The sequence below is a fragment of the Geotrypetes seraphini genome, chromosome 9 (assembly GCF_902459505.1).
Source record: "Geotrypetes seraphini chromosome 9, aGeoSer1.1, whole genome shotgun sequence".
Taxonomy (NCBI): domain Eukaryota; kingdom Metazoa; phylum Chordata; class Amphibia; order Gymnophiona; family Dermophiidae; genus Geotrypetes; species Geotrypetes seraphini.
In genome coordinates, this window is record NC_047092.1 from 127,204,041 (window position 1) to 127,220,834 (window position 16,794).

The 16,794-nt window shown below is 44.9% G+C and overlaps 1 protein-coding gene across 4 annotated transcripts in view; it reads right to left on the bottom strand.

Annotated features, from left to right (window-relative positions):
- Positions 1-16,794, bottom strand: part of SAP130 (Sin3A associated protein 130) — a 239,210-nt gene that overhangs the window by 135,691 nt on the left and 86,725 nt on the right. For all 4 annotated transcript variants that reach the window (XM_033958364.1, XM_033958365.1, XM_033958367.1 and 1 more), the window contains exon 11: positions 7,106-7,247. In XM_033958364.1, coding sequence (XP_033814255.1) covers positions 7,106-7,247 — 142 coding nt within the window. The remainder of the gene's footprint in view (positions 1-7,105; positions 7,248-16,794) is intronic.

Sequence of the window (16,794 nt, forward strand, 5' to 3'; positions counted from 1 at the left end):
TCTCTGGGTGGTTGACCAAGTCCCTGAATCAGATGATGTTTGCAAAGAGCCCCCCTCCAACCAAACAAGTTGGCATCTGTAGTCACAATTACTTAGGAAGCTATGCAGAGGGGTATGCTCAATATGTATACTCTGGAGGAAAGGCGAGAGAAGGGCAATATGATAGAGACATTTAACTTAACATAACATAACTATTTATATACTGTGAAAGCCTTTTGGTTCTAGGCGGTTTACAGGAAAAATGACTAAGGAGAATCAGCGAGCTACAGCAATGGAGAGAGGACTGAAAATTGTACAGATTGCATAGAGGGAGGTTAAGCAAAGTTTTATAAGGAGGGAGATAAATAAATAAGTAGGAATGTTCATACAGCAACAATGTGGAATATAAAGTCAGTGGGTCGGGTGTCTTTTCATGGAATTTTTAAGGTGGGTCATCCTGTTTGGGGAAGTGGAGCATTTTTAGGAGCTTTTTGAAATGCATGTAGGAGGTTGATATTCTGACCAGGATCTGACCATTCAGGATCCTTGGAGGCTGGTTGGTACAGTAGGAGTCTGTTGATGTATCTCTTATGAGGGGAAGGCAAAGAATGATTGAGGTCAAGTAGATTGTCCAGGTCTGGCGAATGTGAACTGATTGGTGAGGTACTTGGGCAGTAGACCGTACAGAACTTTGTAGAAGAGACATCTGAATTTGAAAGTACTCAGCTCTCAATTTTCAGTCAATGAAGTTTTTGGTAGAAAAGATGTGATGTGATGGAATTTTTTCAGGTTGAATATGAGCCTCACTGCAGTGTTTTGGATGACGCTTAGGCCAGGATTCACTAAACCTCCAAACCGTGCACGATACGTTTCCGTTTGTATGCCGGCCAACTGATTCAGTAAGGACTCCCTAAGGAAGTCTCTGATTGGCTGAGGTTCCCTGGCCCCTCCAAAGGGAGGAGGCTGAGGCACCTCAGCCAATCAGGGCCTTAGGCCTCTCCCTGTGCATCAGATGATGCGCCGGGGCAGGGCCTAAGGCTGCTATTGGGTGGCAGGCGGCGTAGGAGCAGGAGGGTCCGGGCACCCTTCCTGCTCCCGAAGATGTTGGGGAGCCTTGCCCAAGGAGCAGGAGAGACCAGGTACCCCCTCCTACCGACCAGGTAGGCCAGGGGTGGGCCAGGGGGGTGATTGGCCTAGGAGCATGAGGGACTGAGCACCCCTCCTGCTCACAACTTTTTACTGCCGGGGGTGGGCCATGCCGTTTGGCGGGGGGGGGGAGGGCAAAGGCCATGTCAGTCGGGGGTGGGGGGGGGGCGCCGAGGGCTGTGCTGCATGCACGCAACTTTTTTTTTTTTTAAACGCCGATGGCAGGAGGGAATTGGCATCCTTCCTGCTTTTTACTCCGGTCGGGGGTGGGGGGCATGTTTTAGTGAGGGGGTAGTTTTTTATTCATTTTTTTTTTTTATGGGGCAAATATTTTGTGGTGTAACACACGCAAAATATCTGTGCCATGGAAAAAAATGAATTAAAAAAAGACAGGCGACGGTAACTCAGTTACCGACAGATCTGCAGCAGTCGGGTTTGCCAATAGTAAAATCCGACTCAAAATAGCCAAGTAATTGTTAGTGAATCAATCGCTTGGCTATTTTGCATGGGGTTTTACTAACTTGCATGGGACAATCGGGATCGGATCGCTACAGGTGTTAGTAAATCGGGTCGGAGGGAAATGTGGTCGTAAAGGGCTCGCAAACCGATCGGTACACGATCAATTTGCTTAGTGAATCTAGCCCTTAGTTTCTGGAAGTGTTTGCGTGGTCCTGCTAAGTAGATGATGTTGCAGTAATCTAGGATGCTTACGACTAGTGTTTGGATTAGGAGTTTGAAAGGTGCCTGGTCAAAGTATTTTCTGATGGATCTGAGTTTCCAGAGTATGTTGAATCCTTTGCATGTGACATGGTTGACTTTGGCAGACATGGACAGTTGTCTATCTAGATGCACGCCCAGGGTTCTTTCTGATTGTGGAAGAGATGGGGAAGTTGGTTCCCCTTAGGGTTATGAAATTTATTGAAGAATTGGTGGCTGTGGCTAAGAAGAATTTTGTTTTCTCGGTGTAAATGTGCATGAGTTGAATCTCTTTCATTTGAAAGGAAGCACTGGAATGAGTGGGCATAGGATAAAGTTAAGAGGTGATAGGCTCAGGAGTAATCTAAGGAAATACTTTTTTTTACAGAAAGGGTGGTAGATGCGTGGAACAGTCTCCTGGAATAGGTGGTAGAGACAGATACTGTGTCAAAATTCAAGAAAGTGTGGGATAGGCACGTGGGATCTCTTAGAGCAGCGATCTCAAACATGCGGCCCATGGGCCACAATCTGTCCTCGACTAAAGCAGGGGTCTCCAATCTACTTCTCTTCCAACTGCCCTCCCCCAAGCCACCGCAATCGGGGAACAGGCCAGCGCCCGAGGTCTTACTTCTCCCAGCCTCCCCCAAGCCACTACCATTGGGGAACAGGCCGTGCCGAGGTCTTAACTCTCCCTGTTTATCTTCCCCAGCTCGGAGCCGACCAATTCTTGCCACTCGACGTCAATTCTAACGTTGGGGAGGAAGTTCCGGGCCAGCCAATCGCTACCTGGCTGGCCCGGAAGTCCTTCCCCGACGTTAGAATTGACATTGGGTGGTAAGAATTGGTCGACCCCACGCTGGGGAAGATAAGCAGGGAGAGTTAAGACATCGGCGCGGCCTGTTCCCCGATGGTAGTGGCTTGGGGGAGGGCAGGGAGAAGTAAGACCTCGAGCGCTGGCCTGTTCCCCGATTGCGGCGGTGGCGGCCTGTTCCCCGATGGTAGTGGCTTGGGGGAGGGCAGGGAGAAGTAAAGAAAGAAAGGGGGGACAGGGAGACAGAAAGAAAGAAGAAAGACGGGACACAGACAGAAAGGGGCATGGAGAGAGAAAGATAGAAAGAAAGGGGGCATGGAGAGAGAGAGAAAGAAAGAAAGAAGGGGGCAGGGTGAAATAAATAAAAAGTTGGGGGAGGGAAGGAGATAGATGCCAGACCAGGGGAAAGAAAGGAAGGAAGAAGGAGGGAGAGAAAGGAAAGAAAGAGATGTCAGACCATGGAAATAGGGATAGAAGAAAAGAGAGACAGAAGGGAAGGTAAGACATGGAAACGTAGATTTTGAAAAGAAAGCAGTTAATGTCAAAGATGGATGCAAGGCAGAAAGTGAAGATGGAGAGAAAACCAGTCAAAGGACAAGAAGACCCTGGAAACATAGTTAAATGCACAGAAAAATAAAGTCACCAGACAACAAAGGTAATGAAAATGATTTTATTTTCAATATAGTGATTGAAATGTGTCAGTTTTGAGAAAGGAAAGATATTAAACTTTAAATGTGAGGCTGCAGAAAAAATAGGGTACTTGGAGGGCCGCAGAAAAAATAGTTAATGACAATTTTGCAAAAAGTAAAACTCTTTATAGTTTATAAATCTTTCCTTTAATTGTTAAAGGAAAGATTTATAAACTATAAACAGTTTTACCTCATGCAAAGTTGTCATTTCTTTAATAAGATTAATTATTTTTTTCTGTGGCCCTCCAAGTACTACAAATCCAAAATGTGGCACCACTAAGGGTTCGAGTTTGAGACCACTGTCTTAGAGAGAGGAGAGATAATGGTTATTGTGGAAGGACAGACTGAATGGGCCATTTGGCCTTTATCTGCCATCATGTTTCTATGTTAATGACTGAGGACGGAGCCGCCAGACCATACTGGCCCGGGCTTCTGGTGGCCAGGGTAGTGCTGCCCAATTCAGAAAAAAAATTTTGATTCGATTCAGCCTATTGAATCGATTTTGATTCGATTTTCCTGCCCAATTGGGTGTGTTTTTCAAACATCCTGGTGGGTTTATTTTATAGTCTCTTCATCCCTTTTATAGCCTCTTCACCCCCTTTGCCCTCTCCTACCCACACTGGCGCTGTGGTGTAAACAAAATAAACAAACAAAAAATACTTTTCCTCTCTCTGTTAAATCCTAGCTCACATTCGTGGTCTAACATCACCTCTAGCAGAATACACATTTCAAATCTGACATATTGTAATCACAAAATAGAAAATAAAATTATTTTTTCTACCTTTTGTTGTCTGGTTATTATTCAAATCATTTTGGTCCCAGGCTCTGGTTGTCTTCTGATAACTCGCTTGCCAGGTTCTCCTGCCCATTTGTCGTTTTCTTCTTTCTTGGTGCTAACCATCCATCTTCCATCTCTGTCCTCCCCTTCTGTTTCCCTTCCCTCCCCCCAGAGGTCTAGCATCTTTCCTTTTTTTTGTTTCCATCCCCAGATCCACCTTTTCTCAACTACCCTTTCATCCAGCATCTCTCCCTCCTTCCTCACCACCCCAGGGTCCACCATCTCTCCCTTTCTCTTCCCAACTACCCTCTTATCCAATATCTCTATTTCCCCCTCCACACCATTCCTTGTGTAACCTCACCCTTTCTGTTCCTTCCCTTCGTAAATCCCATTGTCCACCATCTCTTTCCCTCTCCTGTGTTTTTAGACCCATTATTTCTTTCCCCCCCAGTCCGGCATATGAACATCTCTTTGAATCCACCCTTACCTCCCTCCTTCCGTATACTTATACATCAGGACCCCCCACTCCCGAAGGCCTGTCTCCCTCTGAAGGCCTAAACCGTCCCCCCTGAAGGCCTGCACCCTCACCTCTGAAGGCCTGCCTGACCTCCCTGAAGGCTTACACCCCCCCCCGAAGGCCTACATACATCCCCCCCCAAAGACATATACCCCCCAAAGGCCTACACACACACTCACCCAAAGGCTTACACCCCCCAAAAGGCGTGCGTGTTCCCCCCTGGCCTCCCGGTCTTCCATTTACCTAATTCCAACAGCGGAGCAGCCTGCAAAGAGGATCGCCGGTGCTAGCAATCTTTGCAGGCTGCTATCAGTCTCCAGAACTGTCTTCCATCTGCCACCGTCCCGCTCCTCCTCTGACATCAAAGGCAAGATTGCGGCAGAGGAAACAATAGCTCCAGAGGCCAATGGCAGCCTGCAAAGATTGTTAGCACCAGCGATCCTCTCTGCAGGCTGCTCCGTTGCTGGAATTAGGTAAATGGATGCGTGGGAGGCCAGGGGGGAAGCCAGACACCGCAGCATTTCCTGACTGACCCTCCCCCTTGCCCTCTAAAGCAGGAGTGGCAGCAGCCGGCCAGCAAAAGGCAGCGCTGCCACTCCTACTTTAGGGGTGAGGGGGAGGGTCAGTCAATGAATCGGGAGGCCAATTTGTTTTGTTTTTAAATAGATTCGAATCGATTCACCCAAAGTGAATCAGTGAATCGATTTGCATCTTGAATGAGGCAGCACTAGTCCACGGCAGGGGAAACTGCAGGGAGTCCGACTGAGATGACCAGTGCAACAACAACATGATTTGAAAAGGACGCACATGAGATTTCGCCCAGGGGAACACATCTATTGTGACCACCATGGAACCCAGCATATGGAGGCAATGCCATGTAGATGTTGCTGGCTTGGCTAGCAAGTTTGTTATCTGAGAGCAAAGCTTTTGTCTGCGTGCCTCTGGAAAATAGACATGGCCATCTGCCATGTTGAAGAAGTCACCCAGGTATTCCAGAGACTGTGAGAGTCAGGTGGCATTTTGGAAAAATTCACTATCCATCCTAAGTCCTGCAAAACTCAGACCATATAAGCCGCTGCTTACTTTCCTTTGGTGAATGACGGAGCATTGATCAGCCAGTCATCCAGATAAGGATCAACCTGTAAGCCCATCTTTCGCAGGTAGACAGCCACCATTACCATCATCTTGGTTAATGTGCGAAGTTCTGTTGCCAGCCCAAAGGGAAGGGCTGTAAACTGGTAATGATTTTCCAGAACATGAAACCTCAGGAACGTTCTGTGTTCCGGAAATATGGGACTATGCAAATAAGCCTATTTCACATACACAGAGGCTAGAAATTCCCCCAGTGCAACCACCGCTATGACAAATTGTACTGTCTCCATGTGAAACACAGAACTTTGAGCACTGCATTGATGTAAGATCCAGAATGGGTCTCCAATTGTCTGAGCCTTTCTTTGGCACGCTGAAATATATGGAGTATCTGCCCAAGCCTGAGTCTTCAGGCAGCACAGGCTCTATTACCTGAACATCTAACAACCTCTGCACTGTGGCCTCCAACCTGCCTGCTTTTTCTGGATATCCCACTGGGGAATACACAAACCAGTCCGTTAGGGGCCGGGAGAATTCCAGCTTGCAACTGCTCTGTATTTCAAGTACCCAATGATCTGATGAAATCTATGTCCAGGACATAGTCCCCTATCTTGAGAGGAACCACTCCAGACCTAGCATCATTGTGTCTTTTTGGAGGCTGAAGCAGGGTGAGAAATTCCTTTCAGCGCTGAATCTTCGGGCTGCCAGTCTGATCAGTGTCTTACCGAGCCTCCAACCTCATGGATGTGAAATGGGGAAGGTGAAACACAGCCAGCACCCTGCGAGACCCCACTGAGCTTCCTATAGATGCCTAATGCCAAGTGCTCAAACCCCTGCCAAGCAGTAGGTGAGCAATGCTACAAGGGGTACGGACTTTGAGTTCCAAAAAAGGCCTCTGCAGGCTGGCCAACAGGTACCACAAGGGATTGGCCTGTCAGTTGCAGACTATATTCTGTTTCTCCTCCATGCAGGCAGAGCTATATCTTCAACAAGGGGGGCTGTTAGAACTGAAATGAAGCAAAAAAATCAGCGATAAGACCGAAAGACACAGACAAAAATAAAGAAATAAGCAGAAAAGATCAGAAATTCTCCTTCCAGTTTGCGTGCAGAAGGGAAAAAACTGAAGGGGGAAGCAGAGCCTTCTGTGAAGGAGGGATTCAAAAGCTGGAGTGGATTCCTTCTGCATGGCTTGCAAGCACTGGGATATTACCCGTCTGTCCAAAATGACACACTTATTGCACTAGAATAGGTGGTTATGCTATGACTTCTAGCTGGGCAGTTGTACAGAAATTACCTGGTATATGAACTGGCCCCTTTCTGCTGTCAACTAGAGATCTGCAGAGCCCCAAGAGATTCTCCCTCTCTTTCTCTTGTGATTCTCCTTGGATCTGGGTTTTTACCTGTTGTCATTCCTTGTTTCCATCGCCACTGGATTGGGGGAGGCTCGGTGTCCAGATATAGGAATCAAATTACTCCTTTCGGCTGTATAATCTGACTGGATTCGAGGGGATGTGTGTGAGATCTGCTGAGGCACCACTTTAGCTAAAGATGCAAAAAAACATTTCCAGTTAGTGGACAAAAGATAGTGAATGAGCAAATATGCAGAGGCAGCATGTGCAGTGGAAAAACTGGAGTGAGAAACTAAAGGATGAGACTACACTAAAGATGTTCACAGGGATTATACATATGTAGCGTGAACTGAGCATTCCATTCACCTCCTTTCCCTAAGCAACAGAGGGAGGCTGAGGCAAATGGTAAAACATAGCTCCCAAAGCACTCAATGTAGCTTTCATGATTTCAAAGTCATGGAATATGAAAGATAAGGAGAATGTGAGTTTGTCAAGAGGTAGAGTCCCTGGCTGTAGGCTGTACTTGTTTAATGCAGTCCATTCAAGTCTGGCTCAATATGCAGACTGTCTGAGCACCTTAGGCATTGTGCAAAATCAAGCCAGTATTACCTGTAGTAGTATGACCACTTAATTTTTATTTCCAATTTTGAAAAATGTACATAATTCTCCAAGAATAAAGAAAGTATGTTAGTCTTTAAAGAAAAGCAAGCCTAGAAGTACAAAAAATAACTAAATAAATACAGTCCACATCAAGGCGGCGTAAGAGTTTTATAAGAAAAAGATAAATCAAAAGGAAAATAAAAGAACTTCTCTCTACCAGCTCAATATAATCTTAACTAAACACCTTCACTACTCCACTGAACAGAACAATTAAACAACATACAAGAAAAAAGCTGTCATGCAAAGACTTGTGCTGGATCTTAAAAAATAAAATGTATCCTCCTACTAGGAAATCATGCATTTACAAGGGAAAACACACAAAATAAACACTGTCCCCAATGCAAGAGCTTAAAATTTTAAAAGAAGAAAATTCTTCCTGTGGGTTTGAGTACTGTGTGAAATATCAAAAGCAAAACAACCCACCCATCCCCCCACACACACAAACCTTTGGAGCTTTTGCCCACAAAACAAAAAATGCCCAAAACTTTCCTCTTAATAGCAGCGTACCTAGGGTATGTCACACCTTGAGCCGTTCAATTTTTAACACCCCCCCCCCCATATAAAAAGGGATCGGAGGAGCCCCCCCCACCTCAGGAGCTGCACCTGGGACAGACCACCCCCTTGTCCCTTGGTACACTACTGCCTAAGGAAGGGGATTTTGTTCTCCAAAAGTTTGTAAAAAATGTATTAAAATTAGTCCAATAAAAAGATTATCTTATTTCCATTTTCTGTTTATAAATGTTTATCAATACAACTACAATTCTACTTTATTCTAAAGCAACCAAAAAAATATATATATATTTTTTCAACCTTGTGTCATCATCTCTAGCTTCTGCTTTCCTCGCCTTCTTTTTACTCTCTATTCCATCCAGCGTCCGCCCTCTTTCTCTGTGCCTTCCATTTTTCTCTGTCTTCACTCCCTCCCCCATGCTCTGGTATCTCTCTCTTCTCACCTCCTTCCCACCCCAACTCGCCCCATAGTCTGGCATCTGCTTCCCGTTTCCTATGCCCTGGGATCTCTCTCCTCTCTTCTCCTTCCATCTCTCCCTCTATGCTCTGGTATCTCCTTTCCTTCCTTTTCTTCTCTCCCTTCCTTCCCGATGGTCTGGCAATCTGTTTCCTACCCTCCATCTCCCCATGCCCTAGTATCTCTCTCCACTCCTTCCCTTCCATCTCACCCTCCCCCCCCCCATGCTCTGGCATCGCCTCTCCTTCCTTTCCCTTCCCGATGGTCTGGCATCTCAGTCTCCTTCCCTTCACTCCTCCCATGCCCTGGCATCTCTCCTTCCCTGGTAAACAAGAAGAATTCACCAAATAGTTCCAAAGTAGAAAAGGGACAACCAAGAAACAAAATACTGTGGAGACGATGATCTTGATGAACAGTTTATTGTGAAAAAATCTTCACGTGTAAAAGCGATGCATGTGCTTTGAAATCCAAATAGTACATAGAATCAAATCTGTGGCATGGTCCCAACAAGGTCTGTGTTTCGGTAATAAACAATCTTATTCTGGGGTCTGTTCGTATAAAACCACAAAGAATAGAGACGCTTGAAAGCATCCAAAATACTGTGTTATAAAATCCGGACCCCAGAAGATTACCAAAACATGGACTGTGTCGGGTCCATGCCACAGATTTGATACTGTGTACTATTTGGATTTTAAAGCACATGAGTCGCTTTTACACATGAAGACTTTTTCACAATAAACTGTTTCTTCGAGATCGTCTCCACAGTGTTGTTTTGGTTCTTTTGTTGTCCATCTTTCTTTCCCTCCCATCTCTCTCTCCCTCTCCATGTTCTGGTAGCTCCTCTCTTTCCTTTTCATTTCCCTCCCTCCCTCTTTTCTCTTTCTTCAGGGCAGCTCCATTGCCAGCGGGAACTGCCCCACCGACACAGCCACCGCCGCAGGGAACAGATTGGGCTGGTGTGGGAGATGAGCTCTGCCTCCTGATGTCCCTGGCAGCGCGGCTCTTTCAAACTGCTCTTTCTTCAGAGCAGCTCCATTGCCAGCAGGAGCTGCCCCACCAACACAACCAACGCCGCAGGGAACAGATTGGGCCGGTGTGGGAGACGAGCTCTGCCTCCTGACGTCCCTAACAGCACACTCTTCATCCCACTACCCTACCTTCCTATCTCCACTCTCTCTCTCTTATACACACCCACACAAAAACATAAAAGAGAGCCTACTATCTCCTACGGGCATCACTTAAGATCCACAATCCATCAAAATGAAATTCCCACTCACCCAAATTCTCCCGATTCTTTGCCTTTCCAGCCTGACAGCTGTGCACAGCACATCCTTCAGCAAAAGCCCCCACCCCTCATGGCACCCCAAACAACAGAGCTCCATACCCCTTGACCCCCCCCCCCCCCCCCCAATATTCATTAAAAGAACCTTAAAACCCACCACAACCCTATCCCAATACTCTGGAACAAAAATACCACCAACAAAAGACAGAGAAAACAACCTTTCAAACCATCCAACAATCCACAACCAGTAAAACAATCAACTGGATCAAAAATCGGAAATACCTTCACCCCCATCCACTGTATGTATGCCAACACAAGAACAGTAGTAAACAAGCTATTTCTCCTCAACCAACAACCTAGACCTTTCATTCATAGTGGAAACATGGCTAAAGGACCAAGATAGCCCGGAACTAACCCACCTCTGCCCTCAAGGACACAACACACTGCAGTTCCCTAGGAAACACAAGCGAGGAGACGGCCTATAAATAATATACAAAAGCTCATACGTCATCACCGAGCTAGACTCAGCAGCCCTCCCAGATCTAGAATACATTGCTTGCAAACTCGAAGGCACACCCAACTCAGCACTCAACAAAATTGGAATCCTACTGATTTACAGACCACCCAACTCCCAATCAAGCTCTATCCCCAAAATGAACCTAATAATAATGAACCTAATAATAATGAACCTAATAATAATGAACCTAGCATGCCAGTACACTAAAGTACTCATCCTCGGAGACATCATCCTCCCTCTTGAATCTACCGAGAACAAAGATGTCCTCAAACTCAAAACACTACTTGAAGATTGCGACATCACAGTCATACCCTCAGGTCCCACCCATGAGAAAGGACATATCTAGACATACTAGCATCAACCCCCACCAACCTTACAACTAATGCCACATGGACCCCAACACCATGGACAGACCACTACCTACTAAACTTCTGCTTAAACTTCACAACTGAGAATCAGAACAACAAGGCCATAAAGGAAGTGAAACTCGTGCGAGGAAAGACCAGACCTTTTCTGGAAGTTAGTTGAGAATACCCTAATCCCCCCTTCAGACTGCATTACAACTATGCTAATAAGCTGGAACCAAGCCATAACCAACGCATTGGACATACCTCCACCTCCACCCTTGAAAAACAAAGCCATAACTCCCCCTGATTCACCGAGTCTCTGAGATCGGATAAACAACTATGCAGACGTCTGGAAAGAAAATAGCGAAAAAGCGGAACACTAGAACACAGAACACTATGGCGAGAGGCAATAAACAAATACAAATCCAACATATCGGAGGCCAAAAAGAACTACTATGCCAGAAAATTAGGCACCAAAATGCTGGATAACAAGAAACTATTTCACCTAGTGTGACAGCTCACAATCCCACCGGCTCAAGAACCCAAAGGACAACCCAACAAAATCAGCGTTCAGGATCTAGCAGACTTCTTTCTCAACAAAATCAAAAATTTACAAGCAAGAGAACAGGTTGAGAAGGGCGGGGCTGGGAAGGAATGGGGTGTGACTTGGGCTGAACAGGGTGGGTCCAGGTAGAACTAGGCAGGCCTGGGGGTGTGGCCATGGGTCCGGATTTTATGTGGAAAGACTATATAGTGTGTAGAGAGCCCCATTTATATAATCTTCTGTTCCGCTTCCCATCATTCTGGGCTATTCTAGACTTCCTCAGGCCCAGATGCACTAAACTTACCATGCATTATTAGACCAGTTTGAACTAGTTTAGCATCAAATAGTTTACTGACCGATGCACACAATGGCTCACCATGGGCTTTTCTATGCGTTCGTTGCAGCCTCCGATTCTGCTATGCAAACGAACTCATTAGCATTAAAACAAGGTCATTAATATTAAAACTAGCACTCCAAACAATGCCCTAACATTGCTTAGGCATGCACAAAATCTAGCACAGATTTTTAATGACCCAAAATTAACGACAGGTCTAGATCTGTTGGTAACTGTGATACCGACAGGTCTGCCATATACAGGTGTGTTAAAGGCGTATTTTACGCGTGCCCCTCTTGTCAGCCACAGACCTCAACGGAGGGATGCCCACTCCTTCCTGCCTTGGAAATCCGGACACCTCCCACACTTTGGACCACCCACGTAAAGATTGTTGACAGGAAGGATGCTCACTCCTTCCTATCTCAGCCACCTGGACCCCCCCTCGTACCTGACCCCAACCCTCCTGTGAAGATCGTCGGCAGGAGGGATGTCCACTCCCTTCTACTTCGAGCCCACTCTGCATCTTATACAGAAGAAGTCAGCAGGATGGATGCCCAGTCCCTCCTGCCAGCAGGCCCGCCTCTTCAAAATGGCAGGCCTTCCCCTTCCCGGTGTATCCTGGGATGCACTGTGAGGGTCCTAAGGCTCCGATTAGCTCAGTCGCCTATGGCCCCTCATGGGGGGGGCTTAGACATTTGAGCCAATCAGGGCCTTAGGCCCCTCCTGATACATTCCAGGATACATCAGGAAGGGGAACGGAAGTCCTGCTGACTTCTGTATAAGGTACAGGAGCAAGTCAGGAAGCCGAGGGAGGAGGAAGCCTGTAGTTCTGACACCCTTCTGGCTGAGGACACGGCTACTAAAAACACAGTTTAACTGTCGGGTTCTCTTCTAAGGGTTCGTACAGTGCTGCAGTGAACGCCCACAGGACCAAATTAAGATTTCAAGTTGGAAGAGGCTGGCGAATCGGAGGGTGAAGATGCAAGGCTACCTTTAAAATCTGGACCCATCTGGATGTGAAGCCAATGTTCATTTACTCAAAAGCCCTCTGAAACAGGAAAGATCAGCAAACTGTATCTTAAGTGAGTCCACTGCAAGGCCCTTTTTAGACCCTCCTGAAGAAAGGATAACACCAATGCAATTGCAATTGGGGCAAGTTTGGATCTGTGTGCCTCTGACCACACCAGATCTGGAAATACTCCCAGGTCTTTGCATAAGTTGCCAAAGTAGACTGCTTCTTCATTCTTAGCAGAGTGGCTATGACCATGTCAGAATAGCCTTTGCGGACTAATTCCATGTGCTCACGAGCCATGCTGTAAGACCATAACAGTCTGGATCCTCTAGGGCCACCAGGCCCTAAGAGAGAAAGACTGGATGGTAAGAGAGTCTGAGTCCCTTGCCCCTCTGAAGGTGCAGCAGATCTGCATATCAGGCCACCTCAGCCAGTCCAGGGCGAACAGATCCACCCAACCTGATTGTGTCCTTATTTGTTGGAGGACTTTTAATATCATTGACCATGGAGGGAACACATATAGACAATCTGCCCGAGGCCAAGGCTGAACCAGAGTGTCCAACCCTTCACTTCCTGGCTCGTATCTTCAACTGAAGAATTGAGCTGTCTTCCTGTTGCTGGCCGATGCCGTGAGATCGAACACTGGTCACCACCATTGCTTCACTATGTTGTCAAAGGCCTCCTGAGATAGAGACCACTCACCAGGATCCAGTGTCTAAAGACTTGGAAAGTCCGCCTGCACATTGTCCACACCTGCTACATGTGCCACCAAGACATTCAATAGATTGGTCTCTGCCCACCAAAATACTCTCAGCGGTGCACTCCTGTTGATTTGACATAGGCCACTGTTATGCCATTGTCTGAGAAGACCTGTACAGCCTTGCTTTACAGGATGCTCTCCAGTGACCAAAGGGGCGTATCGCTCTCAACTCTAAGCGATTTATGGACCAGCGAGGGCAACCACCTGCCACAGACCAGGGCTATCCACATGGGTATGCACAGAAGTAACCCCAGAGTCAGGGACTGTGGCTCCAACCACCAGTTCAAGCTGTGCACAGGGTTGCAACTATCCAAGGTAGCAAGAGATTGGAAATAAACATAAATCAATCAGTTTTATAATGACTGATATAATCAACCAAATTTAGAGGAAAATGTAAAAATTATTTAGACCACAACATTTTTTGATCCAAGAGCAAGGAAAACTAAGTAAAGAAAATATAAGAAAATTACATAGGTGGAACAAGAGACATTTTTACCTCCCAGACAGCCGATTTGTTAAACTGTTGGCAAAGCTGTCGTACCAATAGTTACCCCAACCCCCTTCTTTAGCCACAATAAATTCAAGTAATTATTTAGGCTCAAAAAAAGAGGTAATTATTTCTTTCAAATGAGACACGGCATCTTACAGGAAATTTCAAAATAAAGGATGCACCTAAAGGCAATAACCCTAGGTCTATACACCAGGAAATCTTTCCTTTTTTTCAGTCTCTTTAGAAATATCTGGGAATCTTCTCATTGTTGAGTCCATAAAAGTGTTATTCCAGTGCCGGAAATAAGTCCTGAAGATTAAATCTCTGTCAAACTCCAGGCAAATGTCATTATTAGAGTGGTTCTTTCAGTTATTACTTCCAATGAGTTCCCAAAAAAATGCATCAGATCTAGTTTAGTATCCTGTGTTCCTGCCTCTTCATTAGGGGTAGAAGCAGTTAGTTTTTTCCCACCTGTAGAGATATATTGTGTTCTTGTTATAGGTGGTAAACTTTCCTCTGGGAATGACAAAGCCTCTTTTAAATACCTCCTCTCCATTTCAACCAGAGGAATTATCGGAGATTTCGTAAAATTCAAAAATCTCAAATTGTTCCTTCTTTGTTTATTTTCTATATACAGTATTTTAATTTCTTTTGAATAAAAGATCTTTCTTTAACAATCTAAACCTTAGGCTTATATACCGCATCTTCTCAGAGATTTTGACTAAATAGATCATCATGCCTTTTAATGGACTCACTCTGTTCTTTTAAAATTACCCCTTGTGCATTGACCGGGGAGCTAATAGTGGCACAGTCTGAACACTAAACTAAACTAAAACTTAGCGTTATATACCAGGTCATCAACCAGAGGAAGCTCAACTCAGTTAACAATAATTAAGAACAATATGCTAAAATTGCAAGGAGATTCATTTTCAAAATGTTTAGCAAACAGAAAAGTTTTTAATGATTTGCGGAAGAATTGGAAAGGACTAAGGCATCTCAAAGTTAAAGGGAGTTCATTCCATAATCGAGAAAATTTAAAAGCCAAAGAAAAGCTAAAGTTCTTGACTCTTAATTCCTTTCCTAGAAGGAAGGGAAAGTTTAAATTGTTGAATGCCTCTTGCATAAGAAAATCTGTAAACGTTCCATAGCAGAGGAACAAGAGGAATAAAAATACCATATAAAATTTTGAAAGTAATGCATACACATTTAAACTGAATCCTGAGATGAACCGGGAGCCAATGAAGGTTCAAAAGCAAAGGAGTCACATGGTCTAATTTGCTTTTTCCATAAATCAACTTCGCAGCGGTGTTTTGAATCAGTTGTAACCTTTGGAGACAGATCTTTGTGATGCCAAGATAAATAGCATTACAGTAATCTAGCCGAGATAGTATAATTGATTGGACCAAGACAGAAAAATGACATTGATGGAAAAGAAATCTAACCTTCCTTAGCATTCGTAAACTGAAAAAGCATTTCTTAACAAGAAAATTTATTTGATCCTTAAAGATAAGAGAGGAGTCGAAAAGGATTCCCAAAATCTTGGAGGAGAACTCGATTTGCAGGGAAGCCCCAGAATCCAGAAGTACAGTGGAAGGAAGGCAGTCCAGTTTTGGGCCTAACCGCAAAAGTTTAGTTTTGGCTGCATTTAACTTCATCTGGATAGACATAGCCCAAGCTTGAAGTTTAGAAATACAGTGGTTTAATTTAAATGCTAAATTGGTAATATTCAAATCAATCTCGATTCAAGACAAAGTTAGACAAGTTCCTGCTGAACCAGAACGTATGCAAGTAAGGCTAGTCTCAGGGCACTGATCTTTGACCCAAGGGCCTCCGCAGGAGCGGACTGCTGGGCACAATGGACCACTGGTCTGACCCAGCAGCGGTAATTCTTATGTTCTATCATCCGCATAGATAAAAAGCGTTTCCCAAGCTGACAACTTATAAGTGTTCAAAGTAGTCATATAGAGATTGAACAAGATTGGGGAAAGCAGAGAGCCCTGGGGAACTCCACAAGGAGGCTGCAAGGAAATATCACCTTCAATATTAACTGAATAAGAACGAGACAGTTGAAATTTAGAAAACCAGTCAAGAACAACCTGATTAAGTCCAATATCTGAAAGTAATTGAAGCAGGATATCATGATGTACTACATCAAATGCCGCAGACAGATTGTTCATATTAACTTTAACAGGCTTAACTAACTCCCCAAATTGTTCACTTAGAGTAAGAAAGATCTCACTGTTTCAGCGTTGGGTTCCATTGGCTGGGAATCAGCGGGAGTCACTCCTTTCAACAACTCATTACACACTGCTCCCCCGGAGCTTCTCAATCTAGTCTCCACTCGGGCAGATTGATTCACCTCCTCCTCTGCTAAAATCCTACTCCCAGGTTGGAGAGGAGCATGCCGATTTATCGGGCTTAAGGATGCCTGATCTAAACTAAGGTTCGCTGATGAGGTCGGCGTTCCTCCCAAAGTCTGGGAATGTTTAGTAGTTATAGAACAGTGATTTAGTTATAGGGGACCTAGCTGTTAAGACAATTCTGACTTTGTTAATTCCTGATTTGAGTTTCTCTTCACTCTATTATAAGCACCCCCTCCAACTATGTTTGTGGTCTAAGAAAGATAAGTTGAATGCCTTGGGTTTTGTTTTTTTTTTTTGGGGGGGGATTGCATATGTTTAACTTTGCATTTCCCTTCATGGTGTTACTTTCTGCTTTTCTTAAGCAAGAGTTTTTTTTGTGTATTATGTTGAAATTCTAACAAAACATAAATTTAAAAAAAATCAGAACAAGCAGAAAATAAACTTGTGTAGAACAGATAAGCTCT